Source organism: Vanellus vanellus (assembly GCF_965231255.1).
Source record: "Vanellus vanellus genome assembly, chromosome: 15".
In the NCBI taxonomy this organism is placed as follows: domain Eukaryota; kingdom Metazoa; phylum Chordata; class Aves; order Charadriiformes; family Charadriidae; genus Vanellus; species Vanellus vanellus.
Window position 1 is genome coordinate 4,997,714 of NC_138920.1, and position 20,264 is coordinate 5,017,977.

Sequence of the window (20,264 nt, forward strand, 5' to 3'; positions counted from 1 at the left end):
TCCTGGCATTTGGAAATACAAGAGCGTATTTTTTTATACGTTATTGCTTACTACTGGCCTTTCATTTTTCAATGGAAATACGAAAATAAAGGTAGATGGCTCTTTCCCCATCTGTGAGCCATCTTGCCCCAGGAGCAGATCACTAGGTTACTTAATCTTCTTTGGTTTTAGACAAGATGGTTCAGCAGCAGTGGTTGATCTGGGTTCGTTGCCTATCAGACCAGCTAAAATTGTGAGAGTATTGGGGAATGAAATTAAGTTTACAACTCTGGATCCTGCTCAATCTTATATACCGTCTGTCTTTTACACAGAAGTTATCACTGCTACTCTCTTGCTACGGGGGGGGGGAGGGGGAAATTCCTGGCTGGAATTGCTGGAGGGTGAAACAAACAGAAGACGTTAACCCAAATGCCATACTGGAGATGAAGGGCAGTATGATTCATGGTAAATTATTGGGCATAGCTTGCTGACTTCATTCCCTTCTGTATCTGAAAGCCATCAGTGCCATACATCAGGACTTGCAAACTATTCAGACGAATGCGAGCCATCTTGTGAATAGGTAAAATATGCTTTGTTGGGATAATGGGATGTTAGCCAGGACGGAAGGGATTTGTCGGCTCTAAATTTCTTCAGCACTTAGGACAAAATCTGCCATGCCATCTGTGTGAGTCAGACTGCCGTACAGGGATGCTCCAGAGCAGAATTTCTAACTGAAGAAACTAGGGTTTGCCTATTTTGCATATGGATTCAGGCATATATTTGAAAACTCAGCTGAGAAAGAGCACAGCGTCAAAAAGACAGATGCGAGCTATGCCTGTAACAGACTGCAGTTGGCACGTGCTGTATTTGCCCCTTGCCTCCGATGCGTGGCCAGCCGGCGAGCTAGTGTCCGGGCACCCGCCGCTGCCTGGCCATGCCGGAAACCAGCCCCGGCACTGTTTGTAGGGCGGATCGCAAATTAAAATCCCAAACCTTGTTCTACTACGGGGGGGGGCAGACCAGCAACAGTGTTCTGCAGTTCATCATCCCGTGAAGCAGATACGCATAGTGTGTTGCTTCCTTAGTTCACCAAAAAGCCTATTTTGTTGTTTAAGTTACAGCATAAAGTTATTCTTTGTTTTACTGTTTTCTGCTACTTTCTCTTCACCTGATTTCTGAGTAAAATAATTCCGTTTGGCTGATTGATTCAGGAATTTGAGTGTTGCGTTTGAGGCATGACATTTGCAAATGCATACTAATGGACTTTAAATGCGTTGCTGTAAGTTTTAAAGCAATCTTATTTTTTTTTTAATGTCAAGGTAGAGCACTAATATCTCTTTGGGTAAAATCCATTGCCTCTAGAAACAATATTTTGAACTTCAGTAATATTCATGACTACGTTCCCCTTGTAATCGCATCACCAAAAGAAAACCAACGTGCTCGACAGGCTGCCCTTGTCTGAAACAGCTTTGCAAAGACCTGATGTTTACACCGCTCTGGTGTGAAAGATGAGCGTAGCGCCAGAGCGGCTGCATCGCTCCAACGCGGTAAAATCCAGCTGCAGTGCTCTGCAACACCAGTGCTCCCTCTCTGCCTGGTGTCAGAGTGCCTCTCTGGTCCAGGCTGTAGCTAACCCTGCTGCTGCCATGAATTCCAAGAGCAGTCTTGCTCCCATGGGTGTGGGCAAGCGTACGGGCTGCCCTAAGAGAGCGCAGCGGGCAGCTAAATTGCCTTACTGAGCTGTTCGCATGAGAAAATGGGTAGTTCCTCTTAGAGCTGAGGAAAGGGGTATTCGTCAAAAAGGCAAATTGGGAAGTGCGAGTATTTATTTAAAGTCCCCATATTACTGCATATCTACCTTAAACAAAGCTCTCGTTCATAGTGTTAGTGGGTATGTGGCTGCTAGTAAGGTCATCTGCTTGGCGAGTGTGAAAATTGAGGGTTGTGATCACCAAGGGTACTGTTTGCAAGTTGAACTATGGTTGTAATGTCCCCCCCACGTAAAAGACAGGAACGATTCTCCTACTGCACTATTCATTATAAAAACACCCTACTGAAGTTTTAAGTTTGGAGTGTGTGGGTTTTCGTATTTGAGGAGCTGAAGCCCGTTTTGTCTGATGACCGATGTGGCGAGATCCTGAGTCCAGCTGCTGTGTTGGTTGAGATGTGTGCAGCAAACCAAAAATGCCATCAGTCCATGTCCCACAGGGGGTTGGCAATTAAAATGTCTATTTTTTTTTTTTTCTTGCAAGCAGAGCATGAAAAGCTTTTAGTGAAGAATGAATGCAGACCAGCAAAATGACATTTTCATGGTCTCTTGACCACCACCATGCTTTAAGCTTTTCAGTGGTACTACAAGTTAGTAGTGGAAATTATATGCTGTGTTTGTCTTTATAAGTGGTGATAAATTACTAATCATATCAACAATTAGCAAGCAGCTCACCTGATAAAAGGAGATGTAGTCAGATAGCTTCTGCGGACTGTCACTCGCTCAAGGACAAATAATGTGCTTTTTATAGGCAAGATGCTAGCTTCAGCCAGAATAATTAGAGAAAATGTAGATGAGCGCTGTATGTCTGATGGAGTTACCCTCCACTGTTGCTCTCGGAGGGCTCTCTTGAAAATCGGATCTGTAATGGATATTATGCAGATTTGAAAGAAAAATTGAAACATGCGACTTTTTTATCTGCTTTTGATGTTACATTCAGCTGCTTTCATCTCAGAGGATAAAAGTAATTGAACAATAATCCCAAAGAGAGTCAAATATACAAATCAATAAACTGCTCTCACAGGAGAATTTATTTTGATGAGTATACTGGTACCTAACACTTCCCCGAGCTGTTAGGTTTCCATTAGGTGGTCTTGTACTCTTTCAATGCAGACAGCGATGTCTGGATTGGAGAACATAGACAACGAATAAGGCAGATGTACTCTCTGAACATCACAAAACAAGAACAGCTTTTTACCTCCTTTGATTGACATCCTAAATCTTAATTGAGTGCTGAGAGCCCGTCACTGTCTTTTTATTTTTGTGTTCTTTTGGGAAGTATAATGAAAGCAAAGGGCTAGTGCTTCCATGAGACGTAGTAGTAATGTAGGCAGCTGTTAGGCACACTTCCTCTGTTGGGCGTTTTCACGTCTTGGCTGTCATGTGCGGAGGAATTTTGGGTCCTTTGTATTTCTTTTCTCTGCAGCGTTTTCCAGTGAGCTTGGATCTTATGTTATTTTTTTAATCTATGTTTTTAACAATTTAATATGCATTCTTTAATAAATATTTTGACAATCCCCCTCACCTTTGTGTGAGGTGCTATGATAGGCACAGAGAGAAAGGGAATCCATGTTCCAGGTTCTGAAAGTCTTAATATGAAAACAAGTTGAATATTACTCTTGTATACAGATTTGGTTTGACTGCGCTGGAAGTTTGCCTCAGAATACAGATTAAGACTCTTTCCATAACCCAGACTGTGATGCAAAGAGAAAATACCAGGAGGGGTTGGAGGTGGAGCAGGTGGCGCAATCTGTTGCCTGAAACTTTTTATGGTCCTAGGTAAGAACCATCTCCTTAGGGCCTGTCAAACTTTGTCATTATGGCTGAAAACCTTAAAGGTAAGCAAACCCCCTGCATGATGAATGTTTTGGAAATCTTCAGCCAATTCCAGGAAGGAGGTAAAGGGAACATAGGTTTTGCTCGTGCTTATTCAGTTTTTAAACTCAAGCCTACATGTTCTGGAGGAAGAAACTGATGTAGCTCTAAGTCTAACCTTTCCCTCTGGAGTGTGGTGGATTTGGGGGGGGGGGGGGGGGGTGTTTGTTTGTTTGGTGGTGTTTTTTTTTTTTCTCCTGTCAACACAAAAGCCCACCACAATCTGTCTGTGTGATTGAATTAGACGAGATGGAAAAATTGTAGTCCGTGTGTACACAATAGAATGTTCACAGATGGTAATAGCTAAATTTTCAAAAGACTTCAGTTGCTCTAAGTTGTTCTTGTCCTGTCCAAGGTTAAATCCAATATTAGAAGTGAAAGGATCCTTAATCCTCTAGTGAAAATACTTTCCCTGCTGTGCTCAATCAGTCTGGAGGAGAAATCTGCTGGATTTGAACTTAAAGCTGATAAGATGTGTTGGCAGAAGGGAAAAGGGAAACGGGGAAGTGAGTTTAGAAAGGAATTGGGAGAAGAAGTTGGGAAAGATGACTGGGTAGGGCAGCTGGGCACAAAGAGCTGGAGAGGGAGCTGGGATGTCTTTTGAGGATGAAGGAGGAACATATGAGCAAGGTCTGAGGCTGAGACCCAGTGGCTGACAGAGATCAGGAGCCCAGTCTGAGGAGGAGCTGCGGTCCCTGGAGGAGAGTGGATCGGGATGGACTGGCAACTCAGACAGGAATAAGAAGTCTTAGGAGCAGATGTAGTTGAGGACTTTGAGAATGGAATGAGTACTGGAGTGGAGAAAAGACTGGGCTGAGGTGGGCAGATGAAACAGTGATAGTGAAGGGTATGGAGGAAGGAAGAGTGAAGGAGTAGAAGAACAGGCGGTCAGTAGAAAATGTTCTCAACCATAACCAAAGTTAAGCCTTTGGGATTCTTTTGCTACACTGGCACAGCTGAGACAGAGATGGCTGCAGTCTTCTACCTGCTAGCCAGACCGTTAGGTAGTTCACCGAATTGGGAGGCCGTGTTGACACTTGCATCTGTTTTACATTGAGCTAAAGATGTTTTGTGTGCTCGGGGGAGGCAGTGCTCCTGTGGGGAAAAATACTATTTCAATTTAGTAGTCCATAGGCAAGAGGCACAAAGATGCTGGGGTACTGTGATGGTCGGGCCCGAGGCTGTGGGTTTACCCTTCAAGGGAGGCTTGGGCTGCCATAAGGCAGCAGGGTGCTGAAGGGGTTAGATGAGAGAGTCCCCTTGTACCATAGACACTTAAAGCTCTTAAAAAAAGTCCTTGGACAGAGTGCATAGGCATAAATTGACAAAATTCGTCTTGTCCGCGCAGCCTTAATTCTAACTGGACCCAACACTTGATTGCTTCACCTTGTAGCTGTAATGGTCTTGAACTTTAAGTTTCACAGGAGATTTTCTGAAGCTTAAGAGGGAAGAGAAAGTGGTTGTTATCTGTAAAACTTGAGAGAGTAGAGCTGAATGGATGCCAGTTGGAGATCCCTGATGTTTCTAATCTTCTGCTTCTCGGGATAAATTATTACCGTCCAGGGAGCAAATGCTAACACACCTCTGTTAGGAATACTGTTATTTTAATAGCAAAGCAGTAACTATTTTTTCTTTGCCCTTCTTTCTTGCCCTCTGCACTGAACAGAAGGAAATCATTAATAGCTGGAGGACAACCAACCATCAAACTGACTTTTTCAGCACTTGTTCTAGGTAGGAACATTAGAGGAAAATGAAATTAGGAACACGGTATTTTCTTTGTATAAATTCAATGGTATATTAAAGGAACAAAAAGTGCGTCTCACCATAAATGCTGGTACAACTCGCGGACCTGTGGTGCCAAGCTGTGGCGGTGGTTATTGGAATGTTTCGGTAATATATTAAGAGATCTTTTCTTAGAAACTCTTAGCTTTCCTTAATACGCTTTCAGCAAATGGATTTCCAATAAGCATCTACCTCCTTTCTCCTCTTCCCACTTCAAAATAAACTCTTTCAGGGCACAGTGGTGCATTTGTCTGGAAATGGCTTTGCTGAGAAATTGAAAGGCAGGATCTGGATCGGTTCCCTGCACGAGCTTTGCAATATCCCTGAAAAGTGTCGTGATCTGTGTTTGGCGCCCAGAGCATTGCTTAAGCTAGTGAGGGGAAAACTAATCTCTTGCGCTTTCATTGGCAGCACTGTCTCATAGAGTGATCCTAATGGGGTGGAAATGAGCTCAGCTGCCTAATTCTGTTAAAAACATAGGCTTTTTTTCACACATGAATGCTCATCTACTTCCTTCTAGCCTTGTTGTTAAAGCCATGGCAGCAAAGAATCAAGCCATAGTTGCCGAAGACAAAACACACCGCTTTTTTTCCACTTCAGTTCTTTGGGTTTTATATGCGGTAACAAATGGCCAGTGCAAGAGACTCAATTCACCCGGGAAAAAAAAAAACATTCTAAAGTACAAAGATCTTGATGTGGACAAATGAGCCTTTCCCTAACTTTTAGGGCATGACTAACTAACTTGCTCATTAGCTTTGTAATTCGAAGCAGCGCTCTAAGCCTTGTTTGGCTGTCCCTGTTTCTGAACCCAAAGATGAGGGCAGTGCTCCCCCAGAACCAGACGTGGCTCTTTGTGGTGCAGCGTCCCGCGGGCTGTGGTCCCTGTGCCAGCAGACAGTCGGCCCCGGGGCTTCCGCAGGCTGGCGGTGCTTTGTGTCGGAGCTAGTGCTTGTAGTAACACGCAGCTCTTCGGTCACGGTGAGTCTCATTCCCCAGCTAGTGGGAGACCAGTTCCCCGCCGCTACCTGGGAGAGACGAAGAAAGTCAGCAGAGCTGTAAACCCACCTCTGCCTTTCCACGTGCCTGTAAATGAGGACGTGACCGTTTGCTGTCATACAGACAGCCCAGAGTTACGCCTATACCTTTAGGTCCATTAGGGTTGACCTTCCTGTGCTCATTAAAACCAGGGCTCAGTTTTTTTAGTTCCAAGATAAACGTATCGCTATAAGGCTTTCTGGGGAAGCTTAGAAACTGAACACCAACACGCTTTGCCTGGTCTTTGTGACGCCCTTCACCTTTTTGCCTTCTGAAGACTGCAGAAGGTTTCCTCCTTGGCAGCCTCCGGTTGCCTTCGCTGAGGGAGCTGCAGATGTTCCACCCGTGGGGTCGGCGGTGGGGAGGGAGGATGTGTGCCTGCGTGTGGGCTACGCGGACTGCGTGTGGGCTACGCGGACTGCCTGTGGGCTACGCGGACTGCCTGTGGGCTACGCGTGCCTGCCTGTGGGCTACGCGGACTGCGTGTGGGCTACGCGGACTGCGTGTGGGCTACGCACAGCTTCGTGCAGCCACCGCCCTTGTAAGCGACTTCCACGACTATTAATTAAACTGTGCTAATACTCTTGTAAAACTGTAGCCGGCTGCTAATCGCTTGCTTTGCTATGCAAATGAGCAGAGAAGTGGTTTAAAGGAGGTGTGCCGGCCTGCCCAGCAAAGCGGGATTAGGGAATGGGAAGTTACAGCTTTCCGGTAGAAGACAGTATTGAGCAAAAAGAGAACAGCAGTAATTGGATATTCTTTGGTGAACAATCCTACTTCTTGGGGGTTTGTCTGTGGGGTGGGGGAGAGTATGTGTGTGGGGGGGGGTTGTTTTGTTTTTCGTTTTTTAACAACAAAACCAGAAGTTCCTCAAAGTTTATGAAGCAAGCGATCTCAAGTTTCCCTGGGGGGTTTTCCTGGATAAAATCAGCTCTACTGCGAGCGTACGGGAGACCCCAGGACTCCTTAGCGCTTCTGCGGGAGCAGTACCTGGGCTGTGGCGGGTGGGTGCCTCCTGCGGCGCAGAGCGGGGACCAGAAGGCACCCGGAGCATGGCTGATGGCAGAAACCTGCAGTCGCACAGTGGTGCCATGTGGCAGCAGGGACATTACAGGGATTAGGAACAATTTGGAATCGTTTTAGAATTGAGTCATTTTCTGAGCAGGCAATTAATTCAGTTGCATTTAAAAAAAAAAAAAAAAAAAAAAAGGAAGGCTGCTGAGTTTAAAAGGTGTACTTGGGCTAGAAGAAAGACTTGAATTCCTATGAGACTTTTCAAAATGTGTGTTGTGGGGTATTAACAAGAGTGCTGTCGTCCTGACACTATGGCCTGTATGTTGAGATTACAGTCAGAGTCCTAGCTGGGTTCCAGGCTGCACTCTCTTTACAGGCTTGACAGTGTTTCCGAAGAACTGATTTATCTGTATTTTCTCATGTCATGCTTGTATTGAAATCCGTTAAGAGTATTTTCTTCGTGGCGTGCTGATCAGATATCAGATCTTAAAGAAGTGCTGGTTCTGCCCCTCACACTCGGCTCTCCTTCTGCTTTCCTCTGGCATAAATTTATTCTACTTTATTTTTGATTGAGTCGAAAGTACAACCATATCGTAGGAAAAGGGCAATTTGGGGGCTAAATGCAGTGCATTGATTTCATTCAGTGCAAACTTTGTCTGTCCTCCACTATCCCAAAGAGAGTCTATAGCATTTGGAAATGATCATTAGTTTGAATATGTGCAGTCACAGAACAGCTAACTATCCGTGGCATTAATGGCATTGCATCGCTGACTTCAACACCCCAGTGGAAGGAAGACATGAGCATGTAATTAAAATTAAGCAGTTGGTCACAAATTGTATTTAGACCCTTTCTAAAAACATGTTGCTGGAATACGTTGCAACCAGTAGTCAGCTGCAGGAATTTGAAAGTTTCTCGGTTTAGTTAAGGGAATAACTGGGAAAAGAAACTGGTTGACATAGAGTTCCAGTTTTCCACTAGCTGAATTTCCAACCACCCGCTCCTGAGGACTCCCCATTTGCCTAACCGTGTTGTTATGGTTGTGACGTATTCTGCTTTGCTCTAAGTAGTTATCCAATCTTAGTCTTCTTAGCAATTGAAGATGTTGTTGGTTTGTTTTGTGTTGAGTTTGGTTTTTTTTTTCTTCTGCCAATATGGCATGTCATCAGGTGCAGGGAATCAGCTGGTCCCCCTCGTATGGAGATTCCTCATGTACGGCTGCCCATAGCTGGTGAGAAAGGAAGTCGGTGCCACTCCTGAATCTTGAGAAAAATGGATAAGTCTCAAGTGGTTTAGGGCGATGAGGCTATTTCAATAGTGCCCACAAAGCCAGTGCTTCATCAGGTGATAGTGTCTTCTGCTAGATCTAGAAGTTAAGTGGAAATTTCAAGTCTTTTTTTAAGAGAATTTATTTTTCCCATGGCACAGACATAAAAAGAAGCCCTGGTTACAACTGAGGGAAAGCCCACCTGCAAGAGCGGGGCTTTCCTCTGCTGCTCGGAATAATTCAACAGACCCATAACTGTGTAGAGGGAGCCTCTCTTTTACCTACCGTTCTGACTACCTTGTTTATTTTTATGGAGATCATTTATGTTTTGTCAGGAGCTAGCTTACATGTTAGCCTCATCTCTTCCACTTATTCCATTTGAAGATAACAGGAGTACACAGAGGAAGAGGTAATAAAAATAAATGCACATGCGCAATAGTAAAATAAATAGTTAAAATAAATATTTTATTTATACAGAATAAAACAAATTTCTGAAAAACACACATTTTACTTTTGTTTGACAAAAAAACAGTGGTTTACCTCCTTTGTAATCTCACTTTCATTAGCATATTTAATTATGCTTTTGTATTTAATCATCAAAATGCTCAATAATGTACGTTTTGTTCCCAGACACGGAATACCACTGCTATGCGTATCCATGATAGATGTTTTTAATAAAACCAGTAATTACCCTTTATTGTTGTTCTAAATTATTATTTTTAAGTTTGTTAGGGAACAATAGCTTTAGGTATACGAGGAAGAAAGCTTTCATTTTACCATTTCATAGTATAATGAAAAAAAAAATCCTTTTAAACAGATGCTAATAAACCTTTTTTTTTTTTTTTTTAAAAAAAAAAAGTAGTGCTTAATTACCTTGAAGTTGTTTACAAGTGAGGATTTGGCAGCTCGGCTGCGGGTGTCAGCTGGAGGCAGCCCGGGTCGGTAGCGCTGCGGCGGGCGTTGGGCGCAGTCTGCGCTGCGGGTTGTGCTCCCCCTCTCCGGCAGGTTTTGGCTTCTCCTGCCACCTTGGGCACCTGCCGGCACGTGGCCTTATGGTCCCTGAGCATGAGAAAGCACGTCTTGTAAAAAAAAATTGGAAGTTCTGCCAAGTTTCTCCAACATCAGATAGATCTGTTTCAGTTTAAAGGCATCTGGGTTGGTTTTTCTTTTCGTTTGTTTGGTTAACAAGGTTGAACCGTGAGATCAGAGGATGTTTAATGGGTTTTGTAATATATCAAAACCAAAGCAGATCAATCAAAAAATGAAGTAAATGTGCTGTGAAGTGGAGTAAAATGAGCATATTAACTGTTGAGAGAGCTCGGTCCCGGGCTTATCTGAGCACGTACTCCATTATCTAACATTTCATCTTTCTTTTATAATGGATTCATCTGTGTGGCAGGGCTCCTCCTTCTTTATTGCTCAGAGAATGCCATAAAATAGCCTATTTCAGTTCCGCAGCCACAATGGCACCTATTTCTTTGTGTATGTCTTGGGGTTTAATTGATCGTAGGTATCTCAACAAACAGGTTGGCTGTTCCGTGGCGATTTTATTGCATCAGTCTCACTCCTTTTTACTCTTTCCTCTGTTGCAAGTCTTCTCTCAGAACATGCTTTTCTGTATAATGTCCTGCTTTCGGCTTTTTCTGTGCTGCCTTTGGACCAGTGGTGATACCCAAACTGTTTTTTAAAAAAAAAAAAAAAGTAGATCCAAATATTAGGGAGATGTTCTTTCTGCAGAAAAGGGCAAACCCAAAACTCTTTTACAGTACTGAAAGACTAGCGAACTCTGCCTAATCAGTGTTTTTATCTATCGTGTCTGAATAGGCATTTATACCACATTCAGGCTCGGAAGGCATTGAAATATGATGGGCAGCAGCTGGGTGAGTCGTGACGCTCGGCAAAGGATCTCTGTCACAGAAAGACGTGCTGCACGTCAGGGATGGACAGAGTTGTCTGTCATTCTGAAATGCCCACGTATAGGACATTGATGCGGAAGGTGCACGTAGAACTCATCTGTCAGAGTCTCTTTGAAGAGATGAACAGCACCCTCTGTGGAGTTGGTTATTTTATCCTGAACCATCACACACACCAATTGTGCATTTAAGGCAAACCATGGGAAAGCCTTTGCTCTGTTTATCTTGTGACGTTTTTTGATAGTGGGTGTGTTTCCCTCGACTTCTTTCATCCTGTGGAAATTTAAGGAGGAAGAGGAGGAATGGGAAATAAAGGTGACTTAGAGAAGGCTTCGCTCTCGTCTAATACGTAGAGTAAAATCATTGTCAGACAAATTACTGTTTGGTTTTCCGTCTGTAGAACAAGAACAATGTCTTTGAAAAACACAAAGGAAACAGCCTAACTGCTGATTCACCGTCATTAGGAGCTTTGTTGCTGTTGCATGAAAAGTGGCCGCTGTCTCAATTTATTGTGAGAGCGAAATATTCTATGAATTCTCAACCATTCTGTGATACTACCAAATTTCTATTTTGTAAATTAAAATGAATTTAAATGTTTTCTGGGCTACAGAGAGAGGTCGTACCATGCTGGTGGTTGGGCGAACGCAAGTTTTGGTCGTCTTATCAACTACCAATGCACCCAGTCTTCTCCTTGTCTCCTCCCAGTCTGCCTAGGAGGAAGGGATGGGGACCTTACTGGAGCGCCCAGACGTTAGTTGGTGTGACTGGCCGGTGAGCTCAGGTGTGAGTGTGCTGAGGGGAAGGCAGGAATCAGCTTTCCCTTTCTTTCTTTATCTGAAAACATCAGCTGAGGACTTGCAGAAAGCTGCTGTACCTGTCACGCTCATTTTTCTTCCCTTTGTGCATTCTCAGTCTCTGTAACCTACTGCTGGGAAACAGAATTTAATCAGTGGCCACCTGCACTGCTAATAAACTGCCTCCTGCTCTCCATAGGGTCGGGAGACACGGGCATGGGGCCTCAGACAGGTACGGACATCTTCTGCTCAATGTCATGTCTTTACTGACAGGAACAATTTCTTGCAATTAGGCTCCTGCAGCAGGTGGTTAACCTGGGGGCAGCAGCCGATTGTCACCGTTTAACTTCACCGCTCAACTTGAGCTTCATGTTCAAAGCCCAGTGTTTGACCATCGCTTCCTTTTGTCTCCGGTCTTCTCTTGATGGAGGAGTATAAAGCAGAGACAATTGTTATTAATAATCTAAATCAACCTTGCCTATCTACACTTCACCTTGAGCAAGAAGCCTACGGTGAACAAAACAAGGTCTGTAACTTTCAATAAGGAAAGAGCAAAACCAGCCATAAAAGTCAACTTTTCTTTAAAATTGTGACAGCAGAAAATGCAATCTGTGAACGTTGCAGGTCACTGTTGGGTCAAAAATGAGTGGCAGCACAGCCGAAGGATCCCCGGGGAGAGTTTGGTTCCATTCGGGCCGCTGGTCTATCAGGAGCACTTCAGAAACGTCCCCGGCCTGCCGAGTGTTTGCGGCAGCCGACCGGAGTAATGATAGGTATCGAAGCATCGGCGGGAGGTGCGGTATTGAAAAATACTGTTCAGTCCTTGATTTTGATGGGAACTTTCAAAATGTAATTAATAGTTCAACGAGGCTGAAATAAAAATATACAGCATTTGCACAGTGCAATCCCAGAGGCTGCAATCTCCTTTGCGTGGGTTCAAGACCGGCGTTGATAGGTCGGTGGCAGCTAATTGGTTGCTCCTACCTCTTAGGAGTTTCCTTTGGTTTTTCCAAGGGCTCAGGGCACTTGGAAAATTTTACTTCAGTTTATGGAGGTTACACCAATGTCTTCTTGTAGATGATCTCTAAGCATTCAAATTGGGCCCATCTGTTCTGTCTTGCTTTGGTAGGTGTTTTTGTACAGCTGAAGTTGAGATACATATTAGCAGCTTCTCCTACACTAGATAAGTGCAAGGGTAATAATTTTCAGGGTTTTTCTTGCATTATTCCAAAGCTATAATTCCAGGAATACAAAAATGGAGCAATTTGTCCTGTTTCAAATATTCACCACTACTAGAAGATTGTAGATCAATTATAAACTTTTTTACTTTTCTTGGGTTTTGGGAGGGAAAAGAAGTCATTATATCATAATGAAAAACAGGTGATGTTGGGCAGTAGAGTCCCAGGGACAGGTACTACAAACCTTTTGAGAATTATGTTCTTACAAAGCTAAAATGTGGAAGGAATTAAATGCAGACGGTAGTAGGACCACTGCCCTTTAAAAACAACAGTACAAAATCTCATCTTTGAAAATGAGTTTCAGTGGCTCGTGCTGCAGAGGAAACAGCCTGGCAACAGGAAAACATGTTCAAAATGACATAGACATGACAAAATGACATTTCGGAAAAAGGAGGTAGAGACTGAGAGAAGGTTTCCAGGTCCAGCTTCTATTTGTTGATTTAATTCCAGTTTGGTTTCTTTCTCTGTGAACCTAAAGTTTCAACAGTTTTTCCTTACTTATTTGTTCCCCCTTTGCTCAGCACGTGCTGCCAGAGACTCCTCAGGCGCTGGGGGTTTCTGAAACCTGCACCCCCGTCCTGCGTTCACTGGCGTCTGCTGCATCGTGATCTCATTTTTTTTTCACGGAAAACCCTCACATTTTAGGATTATCAGCCTGAGAACAGATAGTCCTCAGGAGAATGGGGGATGTTCTGTGATTGTGCAGTGGGATCAGGACTATGTTGGGAATCTGTACTTTTCGTTTCTCACTTTGTAACTCAAAGTAATCTGTCAGTAGGCCGGTTACTCTATGGAAAAGATTGTGTTGAAAAACTAAAGAAAGGCCTTGGGATGTGTTGTAGAGCATTTACAGTAAAACTTTGGCTAGAATTAGAAACTGGTTGATACAAGTCTCCTAAGACTTACAATTTTGGGTAAGAAAGGAAAAGGTAAATGTGACCAAAATGAGAAAGCAAGCTGAAAACTGCAGGTAATCTTCCATCGTCTAACTTTTGGACATAGGACTTGGTGAGATGATGCTGAATCGGAGTTGTTCCTTACCACTGATAAAGTCAGCACATCTGACATCAATAAACCAAACACCCTCTAATTACCCATTCATTCCATAACATGACTGACTTCAAGAAAATAACTGTAATTGAAAAAAGAACCACTATAACGTTAACGTGGAGGTTAATTGCCATCTTCAGCCGCATCGTTGCCTTGCCGTGAAATGTTTTTGCCGTGTCTCAGCCACATTCCAGCTTGGGGTCTGGAGTTGATTACTTGGTGTAGTAGAGAGTTCGGAAGGACAAGCGCCTGCTTTTGGTTTGCTTTCCTTTCGATGCATCTTGGAAGGAGGCTTGTGCTTACCTTTACAGTTTCAGAGGCGGGAGGATTTCACAGAACCTTTCTTTTGTTCACCTTACTTATCTATACAATTCGCCTACAGAAATCTTCTTTTCGTGGGTTTATAGTAAAGGAATGATGATCACCTAATGCTAAGTATATATGTGTATATTTATGCGTAGAAACTTTCTAATTTTATTTTTTTTACATGCACAGTACTAAAGAATGTCATTTAAGAGGTGTTTTCTGGATGCTAAGGGAATGACATGATTTATCCAGAATCCTAAACTAATTGCTAGCTTTAGACCCCTTGTCCTTTAATATCCATCATATTTTGAAAGCGTTTGCATGTGTGTACCTATATAAAGATTCAGAATACTGTTCCTTTGAGAAGCAGCTATTTTCCCATTGCCAGTCACTAGGGTTGTTTTGGAAGTAGCACCGAACAGGCTGGTTGGTATAGTGTATTGTCTGCTTATGCATTAGTAGACTGCAGTCAGGAGGGCTGGTGCGTGCTTTCCTTTCAAGAATTACTAGAAGGCTTTTTCTCCACTTTAATTATCTTTCAAAGAAGTGTAACTAGCATTCGGGAGTCCTTGTGACTTTTTTTTTGTTTCCATGAAAATGTTCCGTTCCTTTCGTAGGTTAAAATCGTGAGAGAACATAAGAAGTGGGCGAAGCACTAAATTGTGCTATAAATCAAGAAACTTTATGTGAAATTATGTATTTTCTAATTACCTTGCTTAGCTATATATTGAGCAAAAAAGCAAACGAGCTACACAAGTTGAAGAAATGTCAGATAAACAAACTATGACATGTGTCGTATTATTACCATCTGACAGATCTCAAACACTGATTTTACTCATCCATCCTTCATTCTTTATATCTGCATGTCTAGCGGTGCATGCATTTATATTTTATATAAAGGGCAGAGTCTGTAGTCAGAGCATTTGAGTTATGCTGTTAAAAATAAATTAAGGAACAGCAGGTGAAAATGATTCCTACACATGAATATTCAAACCGTACCTCAGTCAGATACTGTAGAATAATAAAGAGCGAAGAAACTTTGGTGGGGCCAAGGTTGATACGATCTGAAATAAAAGTTTTGTTGGAGTGAGGTTGAGATGACTCCGAAAACTTACTGAAGGAGTGGCATGATCTGCTCGTGTGCCCCATTGCCAAAGCATTCAAGAGTTTAAAGAGTGGAGGGGGCAGTAGTGCTGGGATTGTTGGGAGTCTGACAGTCAGGCTCTTCATCTGGATTCTTACGCTCTCGTGCTTTAGTCTGAGGGCAAGAATGGCTTTAGGGTCGGCAGGAGGGTGTAGGGGCTGCGTAGCTAAATTGAGAGCTGAGATCATTCCTTCCCTGGCAGCCCTCTCCTATGTCTTTGCATCACTCAGGGCTGGACTCGCCGAGGGACTTCAAGCAGACCATCAACTACCTTTTTTTTTTTTTCTTTTGGTAAGAAGAAAGTGCAACTTTCACACTACTAAACTGGTGGGAATCGTGCTGCGCTTTTTGGACTCACTGAGGTTTCACAGGAATCGGGAGCATGACCACTGTTCAGGGCCCCGTGACAGGGCATTTTCAGGGAAAACTCGGGAGCCGGAATACGTTGGTGGAGCTGACGTTGATTTGTAAAGACAAGAACATGCTTTTAGATACTCTGGCTATATGGAAGAAGGCATAGTAATGGATAACTGACTTCTTTTAATGTCATTTTTTTTATTTTTTTTTCTTTGCTTGCTTCACAGATCCTGTCCATGGGCCGCAGAACGTAGAAGTTGTTGATATTCGCTCCCGGCAGCTGACGTTGCAGTGGGAGCCTTTTGGTTATGCGGTGACCCGCTGCCACAGCTACAACCTCACGGTCCAGTACCAGTATGTGTTCAACCAGCAAAAATTTGAGGCAGAGGAACTCATCCAAACTTCGTCCCACTACACCTTGCGAGGTCTCCGGCCCTTCATGACCATCAGGCTGAGGTTAGCCCTCTCTAACCCCGAGGGCAAAATGGAGAGTGAGGAGTTGGTTGTGCAGACTGAGGAAGATGGTAAGCTCCGTTGGGTTGGTTTTGCTTGCTTGTTTTCTGGGGGAAGACTAATATTTTCAAGTTGTAAATAACAACGTAACTCTCTGTCCCATCAGACTTATAAATGGCTTCTCTGCCATCTGCGTGCGTGTTATGCAGGTAAAATTTGTAGGTGTAAATAATTTCCATTTCACAGCCATGTTCTTGAAAGGGCAGAGCTCCTTGAGGTGCTCGGAAATGACAAACACCAGTCTAAGCAGTCACCGAGCAGCGGTAGGTTTAAGTCTGCAGGGGTTCTGAACTACCCAGGACCCACAGAGCAGCTTCCTCTATCGTGGGGGCGGATGTAATCCTGGCATTTGTGGATTTGTCTTGTGCCTTCACGCCACTGTCCCAAAAAGAAGTATAACGTCTTCCTTTCCCGAGTGTAGCTTTCCTTAATGCCGGTCTTCTGGACGTAGCATTTTGTATACATCTCAGAAGCTAAATTCATTTGGTGCTAACTCTTCTGGTCTTGAGACGAAAGAATTGTTTTCCGGAAGCACTGATGGAAAGCTTTAAAGTGTTATTATCCCATCTGAGCTATTTCAGGCCAAGGACTCTCATAGGCTACAAACCTCCCTTCTGCCTAATGTGTTAAAAAAGAAGCGTTCTTCCCCTGCCAGAGCTGGAAGGAGTTGCTGTCTTAAGTTTCTCTCGGCTGAAAGCGGCTCTAGCAGTCCAGTATATCATAGGGGGGGACATCAGAGGATGGCAGATCTTTCAGAAAAATGAGCAGGGTTTTTATCAGGCAGGCTTGGGAGCGCATTTAGTTAGTTATCTTCCACAGCATTAAAATTTTGCTTGAGTAGGTGGATTTTTTTTAGCTGGCCTTGTAGCCATAATGAAATATAAATCTTACATTGTTACTTTACTGAGGAAATCAATCTTGGATATTGATAAAGGTGTGCAGCCCAGTAGCATCTTTATGCCAAGGTGCAGTCTGGCTGTTTAGGTGGATAGAGCTTTGCTGTTCTGTGGGTGGAGGAGGAGAAATTAGATTCCCTACTGCTGCTGTGCTGAACTGGAATAAGGACGTACTGAAATTAGCTTCATGTTTTCATGGATTCTGGTTTTATGTATCACTTAGCGGTTAGATCAGAGTATTCTTATTTGAACCAAAGGTTGAGTATACACCTTTCATATAGATAGTACCTTGGTAATGGTAATGCCTTGAGGGTTTTTTAAATTATGTTATTTTTATGGGTTTTATTTTCAACTCTGAACTTCCTGTCTGGTGGCCTTTTGGTGTCTTCTGATGTGTGTGCAGCTGAAGCTGGTAGGAACTTCTAACACAATTTTTTTGTGGTTTTTCTTTTTTTTAAAACTTTTTTTTCCCCCTGTAGTTCCTGGACCCGTTCCCTTGGAATCCATCCAGGGAGGACCTTTTGAAGAGAAGATCTATGTTCAGTGGAAGCCTCCAAATGAGACAAATGGCATCATTACACTCTATGAGGTGAGGAGAACAGATTGTTGTCAAGGAATACGTGCCATAGGGCCCTTTTCATATGTGTTTAAGCCAATCCTGAGCTCTCAGAGATGTCAGCAGGTGCTAAAACAGCCTGATTAAAATAGATAAGAATCTTCAAGATACTCTGCTGCTGTCACTGAAAAAGTTTTCCGGTTCAAAAAAGAGAAAAGATTTCTCTACCAATATTTGTGGTAAAATGAGAGCCATATATTCCCCCCCACGTCTTGGCTGTTCAATTCCTGCTCTTTTGTTTCTGCAGTGTCTCCAAGGTCTGTTTTCTTTCCTTTGTTTTTCTTGAGGTAAACTTCTGTGAGATTTTTACACCTAAATACTGCAACTAATTCCTGTCTGCCTTTCCAATGGTCGTAAGGCTTCCTGGCAATCTCGGCAGAATATAGCCATTAAGTCTTACCTTAGAGCGTTCTTACTGAATCTTTCAGTGATGCCTCGATGTAGCCCAACCACTTTCCCTGCCACCAGACAAAACATTCAGCAGGTTACAGGACGATCGCTGACCATCCTATGCTGGATGAAAAAAAAAAATAATTAAATGTGATTCTACTGTACCAGAGGAGATGTTTCTTGTTAACGTAAGGAAGGGTTCCTGTTGTCATGTGCTTCTGAGACTGCATCTGTAATGTTGGGTACACCCAAATGTGCAGAAAAGGAATGTAAAAGGAGGACTGCTTTAGAGGACCGTGTGAAATGAGACACAGTCCTACAGGAGAAGGTAAAGCACTTTTATAAAATAGCAGAAAGCAGTGCGCCAGTGCTGACTGAGCATGTCACAGTTCGTAAGTTCAGCACTTACCACAGTAGGATTAGAAAAAGTGGAAAAAAAATTTTGCCTTTATGATGATGTAAAAATCCTCACTGTAGGCTTGTGCAGCATTTTCTGGTACAGAGGGGCAAGAAGCGTTTTTCTGCTTTCTCTTTTATGCTGTACAAACTTATTTTGGAAGAGGCATGTGTGGTGGTTTCGGCACCGGGGCAGCAGGGGTGCGAGAAGCAACTCTGCCATTGCCAATGAGGTTCTGCTCCTTGCCTTTTCCCATCCAGCTTCTCAGTTTGGAACAGCATGTCTTTTAACATGTCACTCCTAGATCTCCTCGCTAACACTGGCTGCCTCTGACACAGGGGTGGTCAAATGGAAAAGATCAAGCAGGTTTAACATCAATGAGCTCTTACACTACAGCATGAGCAAGAGATGGCAACTTTCTCCTGGAATTAAATGTAGCTGCGCTTTTAGGTCACCTCTCCAGCTGGCTCACAAAGGGTAGATTGAATTTGATACGGCAAGACTAAATACATGAACAGCAGTTTCTCTTGCTAATTGTGTGTCATATCAACCAGGCGATAATCCTTGACTAAAGTAAGGAGTCATTTTTTTGTCCGTCACTGTTGAGATGCTCGTGGGAAACTGTGCAGGTTCATACCACCTGTCTGTACTAGAATAGTACTAACCCTCGCACTTTCATGTTTTTTGAAGCTGTACTACAGGCCATGGTGTGTCTGCGTAAGGAACTATGCAATAAAGCTGTCTGTATTTTTAAGAAATTAATCTGAATAGAATCAGTTGCAAATTCATTATTTTATTGGCAGTACAGGTGACCTACAATGGAACACATTTAAAATAACCCAAGTCAAATGATGCAAAAATAAGTCCTTTTAATTTTTAAAGAGGCAGTTCCCTACTAAAATGTAGCCTTGGGCTCAGCTCATTGAAAGGACTGCAGCAATCTGAGCAGCTTTTCTGGCTGAGCGGCTGCATAGAGATACTTTAATGCCTCCAGGGTAGCGATGCGTCGTGACAGTGCCTTTGCCCCTCAAGTCATATCATTGCTCGAGTCTCAGTGGAGGCACAAACAAATTTTTCTTTTCTGATAATGACTCTAAGTGTGTTTGGCAGCTGAAGCCAAAGAGAAGTCAAGGTGAATTCAAACTCTTCCTCCTTTTCCTCCTCCCCCTCGTCTCCAAAAGGATGAAAATCCAAGTGTTACAAACTCCAGGAGACCCACAGTGCCTGAAGGTTGAAAATGCATACAGAACGTTTCTGTTCTCCCTGGCACCCTGAGACAAGTTCATCAGCGGGAGACAAAAATACAGATGAGCCTTTAGACATAGCCTGGAGAGATGGCCAGAGCATTCTCAGGGTAGTTGTCAGGCTCTTGAAATCTGTATCACGGGCAAATATGAGTGCAAGTAACAGGAGGTCCTGGCTTTGAAATCACTCAGTAAATAAAGTCACAGGCATGTGCACGGAAACATCTCATCCTGCTACATGCTGCTGACGTTTAATCTTCCTAAAAACACTGAGAAAAATCCAGTATTGTCCACATAATTGCTTGCTTCATGCCTGTCCTACTATAGATACTTAAACCTGCACCTTTGTCTCTACTGGTATTATTTCAAGCTTTCATACCATGTGTCTAGCACCAAAGTAATTCCTTGGCAGTAATGACCTCCAAAGTGTTATTTTAGACAGGGTTCAGCTATTTTTCAGTGTCATCGTGGCCTTACGCTGCTTTAACAGAGTTCAGCTGACCTCTTGGTTAAAGAGGAAAAAAACAAACTAGCGGTTAGTCTCTGATAGGTTTCCAGCTCTTTCCCGTGGCCTACAGTACCGATCCGGGTAGCAGCAAAGGCTTTAATGATAACAGGAGAAAAAAGGTGAAACTATGGATTTGTGGAGCGGTGCTCTAATGGGGTCTCTGCCGGGAGCCCCGTCCCC

At 43.3% G+C, this 20,264-nt stretch overlaps 1 protein-coding gene across 1 annotated transcript in view; it reads left to right on the plus strand.

Annotated features, from left to right (window-relative positions):
* The window catches only part of PTPRT (protein tyrosine phosphatase receptor type T), a gene marked incomplete at both ends in the record, with an annotated part of 470,881 nt that overhangs the window by 301,076 nt on the left and 149,541 nt on the right, over positions 1–20,264 (plus strand). The window contains 2 exons of the mRNA XM_082491049.1: positions 15,748–16,044; positions 17,409–17,518. Of these exons, the coding sequence (XP_082347175.1) occupies positions 15,748–16,044; positions 17,409–17,518 (407 nt within the window). The remainder of the gene's footprint in view (positions 1–15,747; positions 16,045–17,408; positions 17,519–20,264) is intronic.